General features: G+C 37.8%; 1 protein-coding gene across 2 annotated transcripts in view; it reads left to right on the top strand.

The window, feature by feature from the left end:
* The first annotated feature begins 874 nt into the window (after positions 1–874).
* ADAMTS19 (ADAM metallopeptidase with thrombospondin type 1 motif 19) overlaps positions 875–26152 on the top strand; it is a 278745-nt gene continuing 253467 nt past the window's right edge. The window contains exons 1-2 of one of the 2 annotated variants that reach the window (XM_063706747.1): positions 875–1767; positions 2389–3050. In XM_063706747.1, the coding sequence (XP_063562817.1) occupies positions 1677–1767; positions 2389–3050 (753 nt within the window). In that variant the 5' untranslated portion in view covers positions 875–1676. The remainder of the gene's footprint in view (positions 1768–2388; positions 3051–26152) is intronic. The other variant, XM_031010623.3, reaches the window with a different exon arrangement.

Raw genomic sequence — 26152 nt, forward strand, 5'->3', positions numbered from 1 at the left:
ATAGGACCCAGCTAATTCAAACAATGGCTTTCCTTTGAAATAAGATCGTCTGCTTCCCTTAAAGGCATAGTAGTCACCTTTGACACAAGGAACAGAAGGTAAAATAACAAAGGAAGTGGTGAACCAACCTCAGTTCTGGAATTAAAAAAAAAAAAAACTGATTTGCATTAATTATCATTTCTAGGTGTCTGGCCTAGTCCAGAGGATGCAAATGGCAGTTCAGATCAATCGTCCTTAAATAGGATGTGAACGCTTTGATGTGGCTGAGGGAGAGTTGTGGAAAGGGGAGTAGGTACCATGAAGATAATTGCAACAAAGGAAAAAAAATATATGGGGTTGAATTGCCCCCAAAGAGGACAGAAACAGCAAAAACATATTTTTTTATGTACAAGTAAAAAGTACAGAAGGCAAAATAATCTCACCTGGTCTGAGATCTTTAGAATATAATGTTTAATGTTGATTCCCTTACTCTTACTCCTTTTAGGACTCGTGTGTGTGTGTGTGTGTGTGTGTGTAATGGGGTGGGGTAGGGGAAGGAGAGAAACTGATAGTACTGATGAATGGGGAGCTAGAAAGATAAGGAAGGAAAAGAGGCTCTGAAACCTAAGGGTGCCTACTGTCCTGGGAAACTTTAAAGCATATTTCATGACGAATTACATTATCTCCGGGCTTAGAAAATTCCGACAAAGATGGGAAGACAAATCAAAGGCCTTTGATAAATGAGGCCTCAGTTTTGTGGTCAAGTCTGCACTAATTTTTGCCTTGTGTGATGTGCGAATTTGACAAAAAGAGGCGCTGGATTGAGGAGTGGGATGGGAAGGGGGAGGCACCTCTACCTGCACACGGGGGCAGGGGATGGATGCAAATCAGGCCTTCCCGAGTGGCCAATCAATAGTCAGGTGAGGGATTTTGGGTCCCCACCCCATCCCAACCGGCGTTTGAGCACGTGCACGGTGTTCTGGGACCTTTGTCCCGCAAAGTCACGCTTCGCGGGCACCCCTTGGTCCCTTTTTCTGGTCAGATGTGCTTGATTCTTTTCTGCTCTACAACCCACCTCTCCAGTCGTGTCTTCCCATCTCCCTACTCATTCTCTCCCGCGCCGCTGCGGGTGAGAGCCTTCAGCGGTGCGTCCTAAGGAGCGTGAGGAGTGTGCGGAGCTTGGCACACCAAGTTGCTGAGACTGTGACACCAGCCTCCGCCCGTTCCGCGCGGGTGCAGGCGGCGAGCCTCGGCTCGGACACCACAGCTCTCGTGCCCGCGCCGGGCAGTCCTCTGCCTGTCCAGAGGCAGCACTCCTGGCTCTCGGCTGGCTGTGGGTCTGTCTTGTGGGGCTCCAGCACTAGCCTGCTCGGCCTCGGAAACTCCTGCAGCGTCCAGAACACAGAAAATAGACTCATCACCTAATTCGCCAGGGAGCTCGAGCGCTGCGGGGCCGCGGGGCTGCCTCCCCCGCTCCTCCCCCAACCCGACCCCACCCCACCCCCGCCAGGGCTTCAGCGGCCTCCCGGAGTCACACAGCCTACCCCCCCACCTCAACACCCCCTCCCCCGGCAGACAAAGGGCCTGGGCAAATTCGCCGCCCGGCCTCCTAGCGCTCCGGGGAGGCCGCTGCGCCCCGGAGTGGATCGCGCTGGAGGCGTGCGCCGGGCGAGAAGCCGCGGCCGCGGGAGCGCAGTATGGGGAAGAACCGCGAGATGCGCCTGACTCATATCTGCTGCTGCTGCCTCCTTTACCAGCTGGGGTTCCTGTCGAATGGGATCGTTTCAGGTAAGTTCTTCCGTGACTTTCTCGCTTCCTTTCCAGCCATCCCAGCGGAGACCGCGAACGTACGGGTCGGCAGGGCTGGTGCAACCGGTGCGTGGAGAGCAGGGCTCAGTGGGTAGCAATAAAAAAGAGCTTGAGGTGCAGGTTAAGGGGTCAAGTTCGGAAATGAAGCACACTTCTGCCGGCCTCGTTTTAACCGTATGTGGAATAGTTTCCTTCTAATTAGAGCAATAATATTTGCAAAGGTACGTTTACAGCACCTGGAGGAAAATTAGAACGTACCTAAGTTGATAGCAACGCTCTGCTCTAGCATACACTTCAGAAATCGTTTACTCGTGCTGGAGTCTTTGCATCGGTTTTCTTTTCAACAATGAAGTGCGGTCACCAAACTTTGATTCCCCCTCCCCCGCCCCTAATATAATCGTACTTTTACTCTGAAAATGCTGGGGTCTGTAATCTGATCGCAAGGCTTCTGGGGTTGCAAAGAGTTTCAGGGTCTAGACGGGTGGTCTCCATTGCATTCAACGCGAGCGCCCTGTATCTATGGACTGTGAGCTTGGAAATGTTTGTGCTACTGGAATCGCGGCACTTTAAGCCCCGCACTTCTGTCTGCCCCGCCCGCAGAGCTGCAGTTCGCCCCCGACCGCGAGGAGTGGGAAGTCGTGTTTCCTGCGCTCTGGCGCCGGGAGCCGGTGGACACGGCTGGCGGCAGCGGGGGCAGCGCGGACCCGGGCCGGGTGCGCGGCGTTGGGGGCGGCGGAAGCGCCCGGGCGCAGGCTGCCGGCAGCTCACGCGAGGTGCGCTCTGTGGCTCCGGTGCCTTTGGAGGAGCCCGTGGAGGGCCGATCAGAGTCCCGGCTCCGGCCCCCGCCGCCGTCGGAGGGTGAGGAGGACGAGGAGCTCGAGTCGCAGGAGCTGCCGCGGGGATCCAGCGGGGCTGCCGCCTTGTCCCCGGGCGCCCCGGCCTCGTGGCAGCCGCCGCCTCCCCCGCAGCCGCCCCCGTCCCCGCCCCCGGCCCAGCATGCCGAGCCGGATGGCGACGAAGTGTTGCTGCGGATCCCGGCCTTCTCTCGGGACCTGTACCTGCTGCTCCGGAGAGACGGCCGCTTCCTGGCGCCGCGCTTCGCAGTGGAACAGCGGCCAAATCCCGGCCCCGGCCCCGGCCCCACGGGGGCAGCATCCGCCCCGCAACCTCCCGCGCCACCAGACGCAGGCTGCTTCTACACCGGAGCTGTGCTGCGGCACCCTGGCTCGCTGGCTTCTTTCAGCACCTGTGGAGGTGGCCTGGTAAGCGCCTTCTTTCCCTAGCTCTCCATTTTCCCCTGCTGCTCCTCTCCTTGCCCATAGATCAGGATGATTTGCATGCACCTTCTCCCCTTTCAGTGTGCTCCTTTTGAGCTTCGCCCTAGACTGCACCCCCAGGTGTCTACATCGTTTGCCTCCCATGGAACATCTCCAGGGCAGTTGTGTAAATCGGAAGTTTAATTGGATGGATAAATGGCCTTCTCCTTCCAGATGGTTATGTGTCTTTCAAAACTGCGTGAAACTCTGCCTTTTCGTAACTTCTTCCCAATGGCTCAACTTCTTTCTGTTCTCCAGAGTTTTCTAAACTAAGCGCTCCACGTGATGTCTTTTAGGAACTCGAAAGACAACCAGTCGGCTCACTGATGAATCTCCTTCGTGTTTGCGCCGCACTCTCAGTTCCTCATCTGTTATCTTAGAGCTTTTTCATAACCTACTTCAAAGTTGAAAGAACAGTTCTATAGGGGATTACTCTGACAGTTGTCTAGAATTTAAACACATCCAGAGTCATACTGGACACACCTGTTCACTGTTCTTGTGAAAGATAGGAGTTGGGAGGGACTCAACTGAGAGACTGGAGGTTGAGTAATGGGTGACATTAGAATTCAGTCTGTGTTCAAAGGGTTATGGTTCTGTGATTTACATTTCATTTGACAGTAGTTCCTTTTCTTCTTTCCACTCTTTGGAGGAAAGGAGCAAGGTGGAGAGCCTTGTTAAAAGGCCTGTTGGGATGGAAAGTAAAAGCCATTTGCTCTGTCAATGTAGAACATCATTTGATTTTTCTCCCTCTGTCATGATTCAGGGGTTGGGACAAGCTTCTATAAGTTGACCTTTGTGTGTGTGTGTGGGGGGGGGGGGTCAAATATGCATAACATAAAATTTACTATTTTAACTGTTTTTAGATGTACAGGTACGTGGCATTAAGTACATTCACGTTGTTGTGCAACACCACCATGTCCTTTATGGTTGTTGCCACCACCATAGGCTTTACTATTAATTGGTTTAAGACAAAACTCATAAAATATCAAAAATGCACTTGTGATTTGTGGCTTCATTTTGCTGTTCATAGTGAGCCACTGAGAAATCCACAAGAACTTGCATGGAAGCAAACTGCTCATTTGGAGAAAATCCAACAGCAGTGGACAGCAGAAAATATCAGCACAATCGAAGCCACCCAAAACTACCACCTCCCCTGACCCAAGATCCCATAGTCAAATGATGTAAACTGTTGGACAGTGCTCATAATGATGAATATTCAAATACGGGAATTTTTAGGCATAATTGAAAAAAATTGGCATGGAAAAATTACATGAGAAGCTTTTATTAAAAGGTTTTATGTGGAACTGATGTTTGAACATTTCACTGGGGAAAACATTTTGTGGAGATTTCATTGTCCACTAGCTTTTGGCTGGGGATTAAATAATCACATATAGAAAGTTCCTGGTGTGGTAGTAGCAATGGGGGATAAAGAATTTCACTGTGTTGAAATGTGCACTTTTGGTCAGATTTTCCAAATGACCTATTCCTTCTCTCCATACTTAAGGAAGGAAAGTTAGAATTATAAGTAGGTTTTTCATATGTAACAAACCTGCACGTTGTGCACGTGTACCCTAGAACTTAAAGTATATATAAAAAAAGAATTATAAGTAGGTTTTTCATAGACTGAATAGGAGTTTGACATACATCCCTGTTTATCATGTTGGACTTTTACTCACTTTTCCTATTAGCTACATATGTATATGTTCTAAACTGGGAAGTCTTTGTTATTGAGGAAAACTGCCATTGCCAGCAATACAGTGTTAGGAGTTAGATTTTCAGTAAAAAAGTTAAGCAAATAGCCAAGAAGGGTGGGTTTGTTACTCTAGACTCTAACATGCCAGCCCTGTTCCCTTATGAGCTGGTGGATAAGGAAAGAGTGAGCTGTTATCTGTACTCTGGAAGAGGTTTGTTCCCTGATGATTGACAAGCTCCTTATCTCTTTAGGCTTCAGTTTCCATAAGTAAAATTAGAGAATTAGATGATTTAATTTAAAAAATTGAATGATGGGATTAAAATTCTATTGGATATTTAATGTATTATAGGTCCCTTGTTTAGGGGATAGAATGTTCTGCCTTTTAGGGGCTCACAAATTAAGAGAAAGATATCATGTGTAAGTGGAAATGACACAAGTAGTCACAAGACAGTGACAGACCAATATGATGAATCAAATGTTATGCTAAGGTAAAAATCCCTTGGGAGAGGTGGGGAATGCTTCCCAAAGCAGAATAAGTTGAACTGGATTTTAAAACATGGAGAGGATTTCACCAGGCAGAAAAAAAAGCTGGAGTGTTGTAGGTAGAGGGAGGAGACTGAGTGCAGGCATGAAAATGCAGGACCTGTCAAGGGAATGATAAAGAATGTCTCCTATGACTAGGCCAGAAGATGCAATAGAGAGAAATGATCTTAAAATGTCTAGAGATCAAACTTCAAAAGCCTTGTCTGCAAGAATACGGGCTTTTTCTAACTGAATAGTCATAGAACTTCTTACCTCTTCCTTTATATCTCAAGAATTCTGTGATCCTGTAATTCTAATGTGAGGAATTATGATGCCTTTATATAGAGATGGTGAATCATTTATAAATGCAACGGCCATGAGTTTGCAACAATTATTTTCTTCTCAGGGAAAGCTTTCTTATTGTCAGTTGCAGAGAAGAGGGTAGTTCACTAACTGTACCTTCCCTTACCCTCTCTTGATAGAAAGCTTTGCCTACCGGTACCTGAACTTTTCAATATCTTTTGGATTATTAAATATTTAAAAGGATCCAAAAGTCTGTACCAAAGGAAATAGAACATCAGCTATCCAGTAAAGTGAACATTTATAAGATTGACCAATTCACTCTCCAGGTACTACTCTAACTTGTGTTATCAAAGGATAAGTGCCAGAATGGAGATTTTGGATACAGGGGCAAAGCCTACCTCTTCAAAGTTTTTAATCTTTCTGGATCTCATATCTGGATCTCTCTCTATATAAAATGTAGAAATTATACTTATATATCTAGCAATTGATCTGTGAAGTGTTATTATTTTTGTTTGTCCTGATTAGTGTATTATTGAATAACAGTCTTATTTGAGTCATATATTAGATCTTATAAGCATGCAAATATACTACCACTAATCAATTAAACATTTATTGAACAACTCTTATGACTAAGGCCTTTTCCAGATATAGAGAATACAAAAAGAAGATGAAACAGTCTCGATATATTTCACAGGGCCCTCAACCTAACTTGCCAGTTACCAATGAAAACAGGGAAATACAATAGGTTGAGATACGTGAAAATACAGGTATACCATGAGTGCTCTGATGACACTGTCTTGTTCATCTCTTTTCATTTCCAACACTTTACTTTTTTGTTGGCACTCAATAAAAATCACTGAATAATAAAATACAACACATGAAGTACTTTATGATACTTTAAAATCATCTTTAAAAATTAAAACACACAAAAGCAATAAATTAAATCGCATGAAACTGTGCGACAATTATCTTTGCTCAAAGTTAACACAATGTTTTTTTTTTTTTTTCCTAAAAACATGCTTATAAGCGCTGGGCCAAAATAAGCTATATTAGTATATACCTGGCCTATTTTTTTTTAATGGACTATTGACATGGCAGACTACTTAGATTATTTTTTCCAGATGATGAAGTGTGGATACTAAAACTAATGCCACCTTTTCCTACTTAAATTAAGAGTTTTATACAGTAGTCTTTTTGATTAGGTTTTGATACAGAATCTGGAGCCTTTTGTAAATTCAATTATTTTTTATCTTATTTGCATTAAAGTATTGTATTCTGTGGAAAGTTTTAAACAATTAAATATTTTTGTGACTCCCATTTAGACAAGGCAGTATATCAGCTAGCAGTGTGAAAGCTGCTGTCAGGGCAGGAATGGGTAAAGAGAAATAAACACATAACGAGGAGAACCAGTGGAATCAGTCAACATCCACATGAAAAAATTAAGATTACAGACTGACCTCATATGTCTACTTTCTTCATTCAAGCAAAATCTTAGGAATGATAGAAAAGATATTCTAAATAAATATAAAGCAGTATTAGAAGAGAATGTCATCAGGACATCAGATATTTCAAATATCTCCTGAAAGATTGAAACAGTTTGGCTTGGATTAAGGGAAACATATAGTCATTAGAAAACATCTGTGACTTGCAGGAGCCATGCCAGAAGTGCCGCTGTACATGCAGGGAAAGGCAATGCAGTGAGCAGAAAGGTACCTAGAACAAGAGCAGGATTTCTTTTTTCTGTTATCCCATTCTGCCAAGCACCGGAAGCCACATATGCGTCGCTAACACAGGAACAGAGAACAGAGGCAGAGCTTACCCAGGCCTGTGGGTGACACCCAGGAAATAGTCTCTACTCTCGAAAGATGAGTTGTTGGCTTCTTGCACTGAGTCAAAGGTCCCATCTGTCTCTAACTCAAGGAGAGCTGAGTAAACTGAACTAGTTACAACAGATAGGTGAGCAGGGAAACCAAGAAAAGATGAGCTGACACCCAGGAATATTACATTTTGAAGAAAATAATATAAAAAGAGTCTCAAACTCTTGTTAATTAATACAAGAAGCAAAAAATTAATAAATAGAATAACGGAAATCTAATGCCCAGAAGAATAAGAGCAGGTATATATTCATGGAAAAAATAAATTAAAAAAATAGGAACAAACTGCTATCCATAAAAAAAAGGTTAGATACAATGGAACTGAAATTATATTTTTGTTAGAATAAAAACTCAATAGATGAGTTGATAGGTAAATTTGTGATATGGAAGATCAAACCCAGAAATTATCCCAGAACATAATACAAGGGCCAAATGAATATAAAATAATAATAATAAAATAGTTGTAAGCCATTGATTAATAGGTCTAGATCAAATATTTCTCTAATAGGAATGCATTTAAAAAATCAGTATAAAGACTGAATTGTAAAAATACATGCCGTTATACGCTACCTATCAGTTACACTTTGGATGTGAGGCCAGATATTACTTCTTTGAGGGTAGAGGGTAGATGAGATAAGTGGTGTTCTGGATGATCCTTGCTCAGCATACACCAAAAGCAATTTTCTACACAGTGACTGGTGGAAATGGTTGTATGCTGTAAGACAAAGGAAGTGTCTGCTAGCTATGAGCATTCAGCATGCTGTATGCCTCAGTGACATATTTTCCAGATGGTGTGTGGCGTATTAAGTCAGTGATTCTAGTTGATTTTGTTGATATAACCAAGATTAGTTAGGGAGAGGTTAAGAGACCAGTGGTTGTAATTGAATTGGTTGATATAACCAAGGTTAGTCAGATAGAGGTTAAGAGACCCCTTTTTCAGCGTCAGAAACAAATTTATCAGAAATAAGACACAAACCTTCAGATTGAAGGACCAACCACAAAACTCAGCATGGCATAAGAGGGACCCAAATCTAGATATACATTCACAGAATATTAGAAAATCAAAGAGAAAGAGAAAATCGTATGCATTTAATAGAGGAGAGATGATCTACAGTGGGATGTATGTCAGATTGACTTTAGAGGATTGAATCAGTAATACTGGGTGCCAGAGGATCAGGTAACTTCAGAATTCTGAGGAAGAGTCATTTGAAATCCTGGATTATATGGTCACACAAAATACCATTCAAATCTGAGGCCAAAGTAAAATCATTTTCAAAATTATAAGGACTCAGATGTTACCACACAGAATCTCCAAAAAGGTATGCAATGAAAAATCTTCCTCAAATACCTATTCCCCAGTTAGTACTTAGTTTTCCATCCTAGAGGTAACCAGGGTTATCTGCTTATAGTGTCTGATCTGGAGGTAGTTTATGCATAGACAAATATATATACATGTATACACTTACGGCTTTTTAAAAACCCATACTGTTTACACACACACACACGTGGTATTATCACATTTGAGCGTGTAAAGAGATTCCCCTTTTTTTACGTCCTCTTATATCTGATTGCAAGGATCTTTTGTAATCTACCTAATGAGTTTGGTGTTCCTGGATATTTGATTGAATACAATATTTTCCTATTAAGAACAAGGCTAAATATATAGGATTCTGTAGAAAAGCTGTTTTGCCTCTAATGTATATCTGTGTTAAAGGGCATGTATATTGGTAATTCGGAGAGAGATTGCTTAATTGTACCCCATAGAGATGGTGCTACTTTACAGTCTCAGACCAGGAGAGTAGGAGAGTTTCTCTTTCCCATGTCCTGTTACCAGTATGGACGTTATTATTAAAATTTTTGACCTTTGTGAAATCTAATAGGTAAAAGATGTTATTATTATTATTATTATTGAGACGGAGTCTCACTTTTTTGCCAGGCTGGAGTGCAGTGGCGCGATGTCGGCTCACTGCAGCCTCCGCCTCCTGGGTTCAAGCAATTCTCCTGCCTCAGCCTCCTAAGTAGCTGGGACTACAGGCGCGCACCACCACGCCCAGCTAATTTTTTTTGTATTTTTAGTAGAGACGGGGTTTCACCGTGTTGCCCAGGATTTTCTCGATCTCTTGACCTCATGATCCGCCCACCTTGGCCTCCCAAAGTGGCTGGGATTACAGGCGTGAGCCACTGCGCCTGGCCAAAGATTGATGTTATCATAATACAGTTTTAATTTACATTTTTTGTTGTTATGGTGAGGTTGAGTGTCTTTATATTTTTTATTCTCATTTCCTTTCCTGTAGACTTTCCATTCATATCTTTTACTTATTATTATTATTTTTTTAATGATGGATTCTTGCTCTGTCGCCCAGGCCAGAGTGCAGTGGGGCAATCTTGGCTCACTGCAACCTCTGTCTCCTGGGTTCCAGCCATTCTCCTGCCTCAGCCTCCGAAGTAGCTGGAATTACAGGTGCCTGCCACCACACCCAGCTAATTTTTGTATTTTTAGTAGAGATGGGGTTTTGCCATGTTGGCCAGGCTGGTCTCAAACTCCTGACCTCAGGTGATCTGCCCACCTCAGATTCCTAAAGTGCTGGGATTACAGGTGTGAGTCACCACACCAGGCCATCTTTTACTTATTTTTCTATTATATATTTTTATTTCTAATTCCAAAGTTCTTTATATATTAGTATTTTAAAAAGACAAATGTTAATTACAAAATAATACATTCTAAGTATAGGACATTTAGAAAATATATAAAATAAATAATCTGTAATTTTACCATCCAGAGATAAACAACTAACTTTTTAGTATTTATGCTGAAAAGGACATAAACATATAAAATAAACCTCAATTTTCAAAAGATTTGTTGGTAAGCTAGAAAAAGCAAATTTTCTCAAACATCTTTTTTGGTTTATAAGATTGGCACAAATTATGCAGATTGAGACTATCTAGTGGACATAACTGGGGAACATTTAATCTTACACCTTGTAGGAGAGTAAATTTGTAGAGTCAATATATACTTTTGTGTAGTATCTATTAGAACATTAAATATGCTTACCCTTCTTTTTAGCAATTCTGCTTATAGTTGTCAATTTTAGAGAAATATCTATATATGTGCAAAAGGTTTATGTATAAACCTATTCATTGCAGAACTTAGAACTCTCTAGATATTCAGCAGTAATGGACTAGCTGTATCTATATATTATGCTGAAGGCCAGGAGAATGAAAAGATAAAAGAAACAGTTCTTTGCTTCAAGGTGTTTACAGTTTTGAAGGAACCATTTTCTTTGTCTCAACTTTTTATCCTTTTAGAGTTCATCACAGTTATTTGATTTAGTAAGTACTCAATCTCTCCTTATTAATAAAATAACTGGTTTTTAAGTGTACCTACCTTTATGGCATTCCGTGGATTTCCAGTTTAGTATTAGAGTGGCATGGATAATATAGTTACATGTGAGAGAAGTTTCTGGATTATGAGAGGAGCAATATGTAGATACATCAGTCTTCATTAAAGGAAGCTACATAGTGAATAAACAGAATTGTGATGCTGATCGAATAAGCTACATCGTACATAAAAAATAAACTATTTAATCATATACTAACCTATGTCTTCATTCTCAGAGATTTGAGACACGGGCCAATTTTGTGAGAAGAAATTTTCTTTATTTAATAATGAATAAATAATTGTATGCATTTATTTGAAGTTTGTTAACTGAATCATAAATATAGTATTCTTTTAAATAACAAAATTCTTTATAAGAGCCTGAAAATATGTTTATGCAACACTAAAACAGAGCACATGTTTATTGAGTTCATGCACAATTGAATGTTTCCACTTATTTGCAATTACATTTTTAACCCAGAGGGTTTTATGTCTTTGTATTTGCAAAATGAAGAAGAATCAGAGGAGTTGCAGGTTCCCGGTAGGTGGGATATGTTTTGGAGCAGTGGGAGAACCAGTAGTCCCCCTTGAATTATGATTTGGAGTTTTCCTGAAAGGAAGTTTTAAGATTCTCTTAGCAAAGTGAGAACCATAATTTGATGCAGAGTGCATTTAGGGTGCAGCTATAGTGAGCACATCCATCTCATCATTATTCTGATGCCAAGCCCTAGACTGAGAGAAGTGAGAAAATGGGAGCTTAGCCATTCCAGTGCTACCCAGATATTTTTATAGAATTATTACATGGTGGTGTTGGGAAGTACCTTAGGGATTAGATAGTTTAGTGCCTGCCTTTTCCAGAGAGAGAAACTTGACTTCATCTCATAATTAATGTGCCTATATCTGCAATAAATTATTAACTCTTTAGACTCTAACTCAGATGCTCAGGGAATGGTGCTGGTGAGCCCAGGCCAGTTTGGGCATTACCAAATGCTTCTGCTTTTCTGTTGTTTTCCATTTAAAATAAATGAAATCTAAATTTTTTTTTTCCTTGAGCACATTCAAAGGATAAACATAAGGATATTTTGCCCTCAACTCTTTTTGTAGTCTACTAGCCTCAGCCTGGCTTTACTTAAAATAAGACCACTTCTGCAGTGAGGCTACATCATCAGCCATTTGACCATGCTCCTTGATGTCCTGTTTCTTCAAGTGTGGTGTGTAGATATCAGGATCAAAATCAGGCGGTGGGATGTATGGGGGCGGGGGTGGTGGGGGGTGGTTTGGTGAGGTAGAGGTAGTTGGTAGAGGTAGTCTCTATTAAAAATAAGGCTTCCAGATTGAATGACAAACCTAAAATATGAATTTAAAAAGAATCTAAGATAAAAATAAGCCTGGGGTGGTGGCACATACCTGCAGCCCCAGCTACTCAGGAGGCTAAGGTGGGAGGATCACCTGAAGCCAGGAGTTAGAGGCTGCAGTGAGCTGTGATTGCACTACTGCACTACAGCCTGGGTGACAGAGTGAGACCCTGTCTCAAAAGAATGAAAGAAAGACCGAGAAAGAGAGGGATAGGGAGGGAAGGAGGTAGGGAGGAAAAGAAAGGAAGGAAAGAAAGAAAAAGAAGGAAGGAAGGAAGGAAAGAAGGAAGGAAAGCAGGCAGGCAGGCAAGACTCTGTCTCTAAATAAATGAATAAATAAATAAACAAAAAGAATACAAGGTACTTTTTTTTTAAACTTTCAAGTTCAGGGGTACATGTGCAGGTTTGTTAAGTAGGTGAACTTGTGTGATGGGGATTTGTTTTACAAATTATTTCATCACCCAGATATTAAACCTAGTACCCATTAGTTATTTTTCCTTATCCTTTCCCTCCTCCCACCCTCCACCCTCTAGTAGGCCCCAGAGTCTGTAGTTCCTCTCTGTGTGTCCATGTGTTCTCATCATTTAGCTCCCACTTAAAAGTGAGAACATGTGGTTTTTGATTTTCTGTTCCTGTGTTACTTTGCTAAGGATCATGGCCTCCAGCCCCATCCAGGTTGCTGCAAAGGACATGATATCATTCTCTTTTAGGGCTGCACAGTGTTCTATAGTGTGTATGTACCACATTTTCTTTATTCAGTCTACCATTGATGGAAAGTTAGGTTGATTCCATGCATTTGCTATTATGTATAGTGCTGCAACGAACTCACACACGTGTGTGTCTTTATAATAGAAAAATTTGTATTGCTTTGGGTATATACCCAGTAATGGGCTTGGTGGGTTGAATGGGGTATTTCTGTTTTCAGGTATTTGAGGAATCACTACACTATCTTCCACAATGGTTGAACTAACTTAAACTGCCATCAACAGTGTATAAGCATTCGTTTTTCTCTGCAACCTTGCTAGGATCTATTTTTTGACTTTTTAATAATAGCCATTCTGGCTGGTGTGAGATGGTATCTCATTATGCAAGCTAAAATTTGAGGGCAGCCACTCCAGTGGCTCTGAAAACAGCAGAGCTCAAGATTCTTTCCTACTGGATTTGCATCCACTAAACTTCATACCCTAAGGATCTTGCATGAATTTTAATCCGTATATACTCTTTTTGGAAAGTTCCAGTAATGGTAAAATTAGATACGTCCTGTCCTTACTTAATAATATCCTCCCAGAAACCGACTCAGATGCTAGTGAGCTAGAAAGGATTCTATGGATTTAAAATTATTAATCAACACGTTATACATGTGAACTAGTTGGAAGATAACACAATGGAACATTAATGCCAGCATGAGTGTTTTCCCACTCTTCAAATAAAAAGAAAGCAACAGTTGAAATCTGCTTCCTATTCTAGAATCTGGAAATATTAAATAGAAGTAAGTAGTTTCAGTCATCAGCAATTTTATCAGTAAAATTGTAGCAGGAGAATTACTCCAGCTGTTTCACAATATTATTATAGTTATATATTTATGTTATTATATTTCCTAAATACAATTTTATATTTATATATTATCTATACATTATATTATTATATTTGTTATAATAAAATTTATCAGAAATACAAGAAGAAATATACCTTCAGACTGAAAGGGACCAACCATACTACCAAGTTCAGATGCGGATAAAGGAAGACCGAGGCACATTCTAGTGGGATGTTAGAAAATCAGTGGTGAAGAGAAAATTGTAAACTCTTTGTGAGAGGTTATCTATCCTGGAATAGCAGTGCAGTATGTTCAGGTTAAAAGGACCTTGAAAATGCATAACAATTGAATGGTAAACTCTCAAATGACAAAAAAAAAATAAAAATAAAAATAAAAAAGCAGGTCTTTTCTACTCATTCACATTCCAGGTATTTGGATGTCAAATGTCCCGTAAAACTCATTAAAATTAACAGTTAAAAAAAAAATTAACCTGCCAAGAGCAGTGGACAGGCAGGTGATTATATCAGCTAATCAGATTAATGCATTTGGTCTTTCTCCATTATGATTGGGATTTGAATGTTATGTATTAGCAACTAAAATGTGATAGGTACATTTCCATTATAAGATTATTATGTTACCAACAAATATGTTAGTCTGCCCAATTTATAGATAGGCGATTAAGTTACTGACAGAGGAAATTGTATATACTTAACATATCTAGGGTGTTTGTGTTGTCTGACTCTGGTTATATTCTTACAGATGAAGTAAATAGAACTTTAAAATTTTATTACAAGATAGAAAGTTTGAGTAATTCATCATGGAAATAATATTTGTATATAAATATAATTGACACATTTAAAGGTTGAGTAACTCATTGTGAAAATAGCTGCCTGTTCATAAATTTAATTATTTAGTGCCCCATTTTGTTTGCTAACATGGATAATTTCTCTGTAGATCGCCACTTAAAATTTTGTTAGTTCAAAATAGGCGGTTCTATTTAGTAATATTTTAAAATATATTGAATTGATATTTTAAAATGAAAGTTCCTATGTAGAAATTTTTCCAAGTGCACCCTAATTATCTCTCATTAGTAAGATACGTTCATGGATATGTCAGGCTGATTTTTTCAGGGTAAATCAGTATTTAAAATGTAACAAATTAAAAAGGATATTGCCAATGCCCTTTTTTCCAACATCTTTTTTGAGGTATAATTTACATACCCTAAAATTCACCCAGTTTAAGCATAAAATTCAGTGTTTTTTTAGTTCATTTACAGAATTGTGCAACCATCACAACTTAGTTTTAGAACAGTTCCGTCAGCTAGAAGGGTCCCTCATCCCCATCTGTAGTCACTGTGTTCCTATCTGCAGTCCCAGGCAACCATTCATCTACTCTGTGTCTCTATAGATTTGCCTTTCATATAAATGTAATCATATAAAATTTGGTCGTTTGTGTCTGTCCTCATTCACTTAGCATGATGTTTTTGAGGTTCATCCATGTGGTAGCACGTATCAGTAGTTCATTCTTTTTTTCTTCATGGATTATTTCCACTGTCCTGAAATACCACATTTTGCTTATTCATTCATCAGTTGGTGGGTGTTTGGATTGTTTCCATTTTTTGGCTATTATGAATAATGCTACTATAGATATTTGTGTACATGTCTTTGTGTAGATGGGTATTTTCACTCCTGTTAGGTAGATACCTAGGACTGCAATTACTAGGTCATACAGTAAATTTGTTTAGTATTTTAAGATACTGCCAAACTTTTTTTCAAATTACTATATCATTTTATATTCCCCCCAGTAATGTATGAGGATTCCAGTTTCTCAACATCCTCAACAATACTTGTTTACATACCACAAAAATCTCCCAATTTAAGTGTACAATTCAATGGTTTTTAGGACATTTACAGAATTGTGCAACCATCACCACAACTTAGTTTGGGAACATTTCTATCAACTCAAAGGGTCCTTTATACCCATCTGGAGTCACTCTGTTCTTATCTCCAGCCCCAGGCAACCATTAATCTACTTTGTGCCTCTGTTGTCTCTTTTGGATTACATTTGTGGATGTGCAGTGGTATCTCATGTGGTTTTAATTCTGTTTTCCTAGTGACTAATTATATTGAGCATAGGTTCATGCGCCAGTTCATAGCCATTGTAATATTTGTCATCTTTGGTGAAATGTCTACTCAAAACTTTTGCCAACTTGTTAATTAGTTTTTTTCTACTATTTAGTTTTAAGAGTTCTTTATATACTCTGGATATAAATATTTTATCAGACAAGTGATTTGCTGATGTTTTCTTCCAGTCTCTCGCTATCTGTTCAGTTTCTTAATGGTATCTTTTAAGGCCAATTTTTGAGACTTTTGATAAAAATCTAGTTTATCTTTTTTTTTTTAATGGAACATGTTTTTGATGTTGTATCTAAGAACTCAGTGTCTAACCCAAAGTCACAAGGACTTCCTCCTATGTTTTCTTCCATAATTTCCATAATTTAAAGTTTTACATTCAATCCTATGATTCATTAGCTTTTGTGTATGGTGTAAGAGACTGTAAATTTTTCTCTTTGCATGTACTTCTCCAGTGGTATCTCAGCACCATTTGTTGAAAATACCATACTTTCCTCATGAAATGCCACGGCATTTTTGTTAAAAGTAAATTGACCACAAATGTGCGAGTTTATTTTTGAACTACTTATGCTGTTGTTTTGATCTATATTTATCCTCGTGTCAATACCATACTGTATTGATTTATGTAGCTTATAATATTTTTTGATTTTGGGAAATTTAAGTCCTTTAATTTTGATTTTCTCTTTTCAAAATTGTTGTGGCCTGCCAGGCACAGTGGTTCGTGCCTGTAATCCCAGCACTTTGGGAGGCCAAGGCGGGCAGATCACTTGGGGTCAGGAGTTTGAGACCAGCCTGGCCTACATGGCGAAACCCCATCTGTACTAAAAATACAAAAATTAGCAGAGCAGGGTGGTGGGCACCTGTAATCCCAGCTACTCAGGAGGCTCAGGCATGAGAACTGCTTGAAGCTGGGAGGCAGAGGTTGCAGTGAGCCAAGATTTTACCACTGCACTTCAGCCTGGGAGACAGAGGAGACTCCATCTCAAAATAAAAATAAATTGTTTTGGCCATTCTGGCCTCTTTATATTTCTATATACATTTTAGGATCAGATTGTCAGTATCTTCAAAGAAACTTCCTGGACTTTGATAGGAGGGTTTAAGCTTAATCTGAAATTCAGCTTTCTGAAATTCCATTTTGGAAGAGATTTTATCTTAAACAATGCAAAACCGATTATTTTTTTTTTCTCTGTGAAAATGATTATTACTAGAGGAATTGTTAGGGTGTGTTTTTGAATACGCTGTTTATTTGTTTGCTTGATTTGAACCCTGACCCTAACAACTTTGGTCTTTTTCATAGCAGTAGGCCTGAAACACAATAGTGGAGTCTTGATTAAAAAGAACAAAATAAGCTACTGGTAGTCCATATTACAGTATTTAAAATGAACAATTTCAAACCATTAACAAGATTTAAATTCCATAAAGGATTTATGAGAACAAGTAATCCAAGCTACTCATTTGGAGGCATACAAATAAGGAATACAAAATAGGAAATCACACAGATAGTGTTTTTGCAGGATTAGGACATGAACCCAGGATTCAGACTCCAGATTCCACTCTTATTTCAGTCCTACTGCTATGAGAAAGACCAAAGTTGTTAGGGTCAGGGTTCAAATCAAGCAGACAAATACAGACAAATGAACAAAACCCAAACTAATCTTTTCAGGAAGTGGATTTCACTCACAAGCATTCAGAGTTATTCTCTAAATGTAAGCTTGTATAAAATTATTGTATGTGTTTAGTTAAACAGAACCAAGGATATCAGTACAGTACTTTTTATTAAAAACCAAACCAATATCTCCTCTCTGGTAATGTAAGTTTCAAGAGTTGTCTCCAGACCACAGGAATTATGATTGAGTAAATGTTAGGGAAATAAAGACCCTTAGATAGTTAATCCATTAGTATTAATTTATTAAGGAGATAAAGAAACTTAGTAAAGAATAGAAATGCTGTATTTAGTTAATTCCAATGAAAAATTTTCTCATTTTAGTAGCTCTTACATAGAGGTGTGTTATGACACTAATGACATCCTGGAGTTATGAAATTTGATATGAAAGCAAATGTGGAATCACTATCATTTTTGGAAGTGAACATTTATAAAGTTCTAGTTGCAACTGTTGCCCTGGAAAAACTTGGCTCAGGAAGTAAAAGGGCATGCTATCTGAATGGTTATATTTAAGTCTTTTGCTTTAGAATAATAATATATATAGATATACACAGGAAATCTTTATAATCTTTTAAATAATATGCTTGAATTTCTTCTATTTAAGTTGACTGTAGGTGAAGATTTAAATCAAAATTTTATTCCTGTATGTCTTACACTCAGTTTGAGCTTTAAGGGATAAAATGATGACTAAGAATTCTATCAAGAGAGATGTTTTCGAATGGTCAGAGGAAAACAGCCAAGTATCATTTGAAAGTCAGATCCAAATCTTAGCTGATAAAACAGTAAATTAAAGAAATGGATTTCATTACTAATTTAATGTCCATGATTGTTTATTTTGCATTTTCAATTTCTGTAGTTCCTTCTTTTGTCAGCCCCCAAGAGATTACACAATTTGTGTGAATTGATACAACCTTCCTATGAGGGAGGCAGAATCAATCATAAAGGAGGTTAGTGGGGGGAAAGATGAAAGAGGAAAAATAAAGCCACTGATGTGTATTTAGAGTGCGTTTTAAGTTTAAGAATATGGAAACCCCTATTTTCATTTGAAATGCTTTGGAGTAACATACTAAACCATCCTTGGGGACACCCTAACACTGCACATTAATATGGTTTAAAAGGTCTCCAAAGCATTTGCCTATAGTTAGCTCTGTTGTAGTATTTTAGTAAGTGTTCTAATAACTTGGCTGCTCTTGCCTTTGGCTGTGAAGTCTTCACAAGTGCACAGTGTCCAATTTTGGGGTCCTTGGTCACATGGTCTTACATGTTCACGTTCTGAACCTATTAATAACTCAGCATAGGCTTGTAAGAACATACATCAGACTCTATATTGGAACTGCATAATCAACTGTCTACTTAATCCTTCTCTCATTTCTTTCCATTACCTCTCACTGTAGAAGATACACATTCAACCATGTGTTCAGTGCCTGTTTCCCCTTCTATTCTCAGTATTCTTAAATTGATTTCCATAAATTAGCCTTACAGAGTTAAAAAAATTCAATATAAGTGAAAGAGAAAGCGGAGAACCATCACAATAATATAAATGGTTATAACCATGATGATAACATAGGTTTTTAAAGTATATTATAAACTGTATTTACAAATTCTTTTGGCTGTAGTAAGGTTACACACTTTGTAGAAAACAGCTGACCGGCTTGAACAAATGCTTATGTGTAAATCTAGTTTTTAGAAATGAAATTATATTTTAAGGGCTCTATAGGGTGTTGCTATGTAAGGGAAACCAATTGTGATTTTTTTGTCATTAATAAAATAATAACCTAGAATTTAGTATCAGTTCCTTAGCACAAATCTGGTTTGCACATGCTTATTTTATCTTTTAATAATAATGTGGGATACTCTTAGACATTTTGAAGGTGCTAGTAAAATTTAAAACATATATGAAATAATTAAACAGCTTTCTGTACTATGTCAGTGGTGGATTTTAAATAGCAAGGAACATATCTGCAAGGAATGGGAAAAGTACCAGATTCTCCTTTTAATCATACCTACAAGGATAGGTAGAAAGTGGCACCCCTACCTTTTTTTGTTTGTTTCTTTTTAGAAACAGGGTCTTGCTCTGTCATCCAGTCTGGAGTGCAGCGGTGTGATCATAGCTCACTGCCACCTCAAACTCCCATGCTCGAGCAATCCTCCCACTTCAGCCTCCCCAGTTGCCAGACTACAGGTGTGTGCCACAGCTAGTTTTTACATTTTTTTTGGTACAGATGAGGGGTCTCTCTGTGTTACCCAGGTTGGTATTGAACTGCTGAGCTCAAGTGATCCTCCTTATCATCTCCCAAAGTACTGGGATTATAGGCATGAACCACTGCACCTGGCCACCTCTACCTTTAGTAAAAATCAAATCACAAGAGGAAAATCAATGAATGGAGGTGCTGTAGTTTTCATTTGCATTGATTTTTAAAAACAAAGAGGACCAGAATATAATAGCCACTGTTTATTCAACACTGCTATATGCCATATACATATTGCCATAAGGTATGGCAAATTTTTCACAGAAACCCATTAAGGTACATGTAGTCACTCAGTTTTATAGATAAGGATGCTGAAGCTGAGGGAGATTAAATGTCACCCTAGAGGGGCAGCTGATGAGACCTAGAGGTGAAATTTAAAACCATATGTGTGTGTGGTGTGTATGTTTGTATATGTGATGAAAATACTTTGTTGCTTCAGTATTATTTATCAGAGATATATAACACATTCACATCATTTTAATCCTTTGATCCAAGATATGGGGTAGAAATTGATGTGGAATAAGTATAGGAGTAGAAATAGTACCATTTAACATAGAAATTTGCTGATTTGTAACGTAATCTATCTTCTTTTTCTCTTTCTATTTCCTTTCTGATGTTGGTATATTTAAAATTTTTAAGTAAGAAATTATCACGTTAGGGAGATTTCCTAAAAAATAATCCTGGCGCAGTCCAATATCATCAGTACTTCTAGAAGCAAGGAACTCACTAAGGCAAGAAAATAAATAAAAGATATTCAGATTGTAAAGGAAGAAGCAAAGCTGTTTTTTATTCACGGAAAACATGATGGTCTATAGAGACAATCCTGCTAAAACTAACGTGCGAGGTTTAGCAAGATGGCGGCATACAAGTTTCATGTACAAATATGAGTTTTTTTATAGTACTAATGAACGATTATAAATTAAAATTTTATAAGCACATTTACAATACTATAAAAACATGAGACACTTAAACATAAATTTAACAAAATATGTCCTGCACCTGTATACCAAAAACTGTAAAATATTGCTTATTATAAAATATTGACAGAAATTAAGGAATATCTACATAAATGGAGATACATAAAAAGCTCATGAATTAGAAAACTAAATTTTAAGATGTCAATTATTTCTGAATTGATGTATAGATTTGGTACACTCATTTTTTAGAAAAGCAAGCTTTTTGGGTAGAAATTGACAAATATGTTTATAGTTATGGAATTCCAGAGAACTTAGAAAAGCCAAAACAATTCTGACAAGAACAAAGTTGGAGAACTTACATGATCTTATTGAAGTGATAATGTTAAAGCTTTAAAATCCAAATAATCTGATATTGGAACAAAGAGGCATATGGAACATAAGACAGAATCCAGAAATAGTTCTACTTAAATATGGCTAGTTGATTTTCAAGAAAGTTACCAATGTAATTCAATGGAGGAATTCTAGTCCTCGACATATGGTGCTGGAAGAATTTGACATCAATATAGGAAGAATGAATCTTGACAGCTACCTCACAACAGCCACAAACATTAATTTGAATAAACTATAAATCATTAGAAGAAAATCTTCACTACTTTGACATAAGCCAAAAATATTTTAGGTAGGATACAAAGCTACAACCTTAAAAGAAAAATAAATTACATAATTTGGACATCTTAAGTATTAAAATCATCTCTTTTTCAAATGACACTGATATAAAAACATACTACAAAAAGAGGGAGAAAATATTTGCAAAAGATATATCTGATAAAGCATTTGTTACCAGAATATGTAAAGAACTCTCTTCATTAATAAGAAGGCAGACAACGTGAAAAATAGGCAAAATGTTTGAGCAGTCTGTTCACTAAAGAAGATAACAGATGGAAAAAAAGTTCGTGAAAAAGATGGATGATAACATTAGTCATTAAGAAAGAAATAAAGGTGAATATCCACATAAAAGTTCTCAAAGATTCACAGCAGATTTTTTCATAACAGCCTCAAACTGGAAAATAAACAATAATGTGTTATTGTCCTACAGTAGAGTACTACTCAGCAAAAATACTCATATATTCTGCAAAATGGATGAATGATGGAAGCTAAACACCAAAAAATTACATAATATTTGATTCTATTTGTATGAGATTCTAAGAAGGAAGGACAAAACTGTAGATCAGTGATTGACAAAAACCAAGTAATGAGGAAAAAGAATTCATTATAAAAGTGTACCAGGAACTCTTGGGGTGATAAAAATATTTTATATAATAATTGTAGTGGTTGTTACATGACTGTATATGTTTGCCAAAACAAACGAAAAGCAACATGCAGCCTTTTACCCCTGTATTAGTCTGTTCTCACACTGCTATAAAGATACTACCTGAGACTAGGTAATTTATAAACAAAAGAGGTTTAATTGACTCACGGTTCAGCATGGCTCGGGAGGCCTCAGGAAACTTACAATCATGGCAGAAGGTGAAGGGGGAACAAGCACCTTCTTCACAAGGTGGCAGGAGAGAGAGACAGAGAGTGCGAGAGTGCAAGTGCAGGGAAAACTGCCACTTTTAAATTATCATATCTTGTGAGAACGCCTTCACTATCACTAGAACAATGTGGGGGAAACCACCCCCCATGATCTAATCACCTCCCACCAGGCCCCTCCCTTGACACCTGGGGATTACAATTTGAGATGAGATTTGGGTGGGGACACAGAGCCAAACCATAGCAACCCTTGATTACCTAACCATCCTCTGATTAACACTCTTGCTCCCAGGATAAACACAAGTGTCCTTAACAGTTTCCTATCTTTTTGAACCTGGAGGTACAGGTATAGTCTGATAATAGTTGTAGTAAAACTGTTACATTTCTTAACAATGCATTTTAGTGGTGCGATCTCAGGTGATCTTTGCTTGTTTAGCCCACATTTCACCTAGTCTGACAGTTCTTTTAAATCAAAACATTAAAGGATTATTTTGTAAAATAGTAAAACAACACTGAAGTAAGTATAGAAAGAGAATCCCCAGTTCCCAAACCCTCCCCAAAGGTGACTTCAGATAGCAGCTTGATGTGTTTTCATGGAGGTCTTTATACACACTACGTATAAATAGAGTGCAGGTATTACTTGAAGGCCTTTTTGCCCTAAGATCTCCATGAAGTTCCTTGAAGCCCACGAGTGTCTAAGGCCTTGAATCAAGATTTCTATCCAAGCTTGGGGTAAGGAGTTAAAAAGCATGGACATCCTTTCTGAGCTCCTTCCCTCACTCTGCACCTGCATGCATTGCCTTTGCTTCCTCTGCATCAGCTAGCATAGAACATTTAAGGACTTCACTGCTTTCCCAGAAAATAGTTTCAGACCAGTCATTTTTAGGAATTATAGGAAATTTTGATGAAGAACTAGGGTGTTTGAAAATACAATATATTGGAAGACCTCAGCCTTCTAGCACTTCATTTTCTCCCATGCTTTCTCCCTGTCCATCTGTGCTCTCCCCCTTTTCTTTCAGTGTTGTTTCCAGATATTCTGAATTCTTCACCCTCTATCATGCATAATTATTCACCTCTTCACTTCTCTCACCCAACAAACTTTCCATCTCAAATCTGTCAAGGTATACAGAAGAAAAAAGGGCCTTCCAGTCAATGAAATTCTCTTATAAGGAGTCAGTTTGAATTACCACCTTCCTCCTTGGATTTTTGCTGTTCCATATATTTGACAATAGAAGATATTTCATGTGCAATATTTTGGACCTGTTTTTCTCCAAATTAAGGGAACTACCAGAAAATAGGTTTCTTAATTCCCAAATTAATTAGCTAAAGTCAAAATATCTAAAATCAAATTATTTAAAATCAATTATCTAAATTATACAAATTAATGATCTACAAAGATGAGTTATCATACATGTTTGCAAAATTCAGTGAAGTGTTTTAAGCACTTGTTTATATTACAACAGAACTTATAACAAGCAAGACCTGTCATGATTCATGTGCTATCAATAGTGTCCCATGATATCACTCCATGACTATCCCTGCCATTCTCCTAGTTATTACCAACTTCTTATTCACATTTCTATGTTCACAGTATCACCATATGCTCAGTCCCATGTCAAATATTTCTTCAGTTATCTTTGTGTTGAGAGTTTCTAAATGAATACTTATACAAAATTATCCTTTTAGGATACTTCCATTCTTATTATATTTTGGTATTATAGGGTCATAAATAACACAATCTTTTCACATACAAAATTTTGCTCATATAATATAAATGGGATTACATATTATATGTGTTCCATAACTTTTTTACTTGTTTATTGACTTGTAAGAGATCTTTATACAGCTTGAATACTAATCTTTTATTAGCTGTATACACTACAAATATCTTCTCTGTGACCTAGAGATCATTTCATGATATTTGTATACATCTACTTTTTTAAACAGCCATATAATAATCCATCATATGAGAACACAATAATTTGTCTAGGCTTCCTATGTAACTTCCTTTTTAAGAGCAAGAAGCTCTGCCTCCTATTAGCTGTGTTACTTTGGATAAGATATTTAATCTCTCTGAGTCTCTGTTGCTTCATATTTAAAATGAGGAAAAGTATTTTCTACCTCATATGGTTATAGGTGAGATTAAAGAAATAATGCAAATAAATTATTCCAGAGCTGGGTTTCTCAACCTAAGTACTAATAATATTTTGGGTCAGGATAATTGTTGTAGGGGGCTGTCCCATGCATTGTAGGCTATTTAACAGCATCTGTGACCTCTACCCCTAGATGCTCAGTTGTGACAGCCCAGAATGTATCCAGACATTGCCAGATTTCTCCCTGGTATGTGTGTGTGTGACAAAGGAGGCACAATCACACCCAGTTGAGAACCAATATTTTGGAGAAGGGCCTGGCAACTAGTGTCAGATATACTACTACATGAAAGTGGACATAGGCACAGCCAAAATCTGTAAGATGCTCTTCATATGGATTACATTATGGGTAGCTCTTGCTGCAGTTGTGCATGGTTGTGGCCATGAAGAAAGGTGGCCATATTGCTAGGCTTTTAAGTTTGTGTCATTTTTACACTAAGGCAAATAACAATAATTTCACAATATACAACTAATTACATAGATCTTTGCATGCCTGTGTGAGCATGCCTGCAAGAGATATTCCTGAAAATGATGTCTTTGAATGGGGGGTGGGGAGACACAGGGCTTGCATTATTAAAAGTTTTATATATTCTGCCAAATCAACTTCTAAAAATGCTAGACCAAGTTACACTCTCACTAACTGTAGTTAAGAGTGCCTTTTTCCTCATATCTTTATCCGTAGTGAATATTAACACAGTTATTAAATTTAAACGTACTTCGTGAATTTTTAATGTTTATTTCCACAATTTACATTTTTTCTTTTGTGCATTACATCCTCATCATCCTTTTTATATGTTTCTGTTAATCTTTTAGTCTTTAAATGCTGTACCCAGATCTCAAATTATAAAACTATTAGATTACACAATAAAAGCACAGATATAAATATAGGTAACACCCAGATTTCATGAATGTTAACATTTTATTATTTTTGCTTAAGACCTTTATTTTAAATTCTGCACATCATGTTGAAGCCCTCAGGGTACTTCTCTCCAACCAATTTTTTATCTGGGTCCCCAGATGTAACAACGATTCCAAATTTACCTATATATTTCCATTCATATTTTTATAATTTTGTTAGGCATATATGCAGCCATAAAAATGTACATAGCATTGTTTTGTTTTTAAAATGTGCACAAATTTAGTTGTACTTTACAAATCCTTTTAGAATGCCTTTTAAAATTCAAATCATATTTTTAAGGTTTGTTCAGCTGGATGCGTCTAGTTTTAGCCTACGGTTTAAACTGCAGTGTTTATATAATTTTTGAATATTTTATTCATTACCATATTGATGGAGGTTCATTTTTTCTCATTTTCTTAATTTTTGGGATTATAAGCAATATAATAATGATGATCCTGTTGTAAGTCTTAAGTGTACATGTGCAAGAGTTTCTCTTTGGGTCATAGCTATCAGTTAGATTTTGGCTTGTGAAGATATACATCTTCATATTTATTAAATGCCATCAAATTGTTCTTCATGGTGATTATAATACTTCATCCAGCTGTTTAGTTTTTGACATCCATACCAACCAACTACTGGTACTTTCAGTCTCTATTATTTTTTCTTCTAATCTTTACTCATCTCTCAGTAATTGGTAGAACAAGCAAATAGAAACTCAAAAAGAAAATTTAAACAGGGAAAACAGAGCAATACCATCAACCTACTTAACCTAGTTTACAATTAAAGAAAATTTTATATCTATTACACATGGAACAGTTATCAAGATAGATTATACACTGGGCCATTAAA

This window comes from Gorilla gorilla, chromosome 4 (assembly GCF_029281585.2).
Source record: "Gorilla gorilla gorilla isolate KB3781 chromosome 4, NHGRI_mGorGor1-v2.1_pri, whole genome shotgun sequence".
Lineage (NCBI taxonomy): Eukaryota > Metazoa > Chordata > Mammalia > Primates > Hominidae > Gorilla > Gorilla gorilla.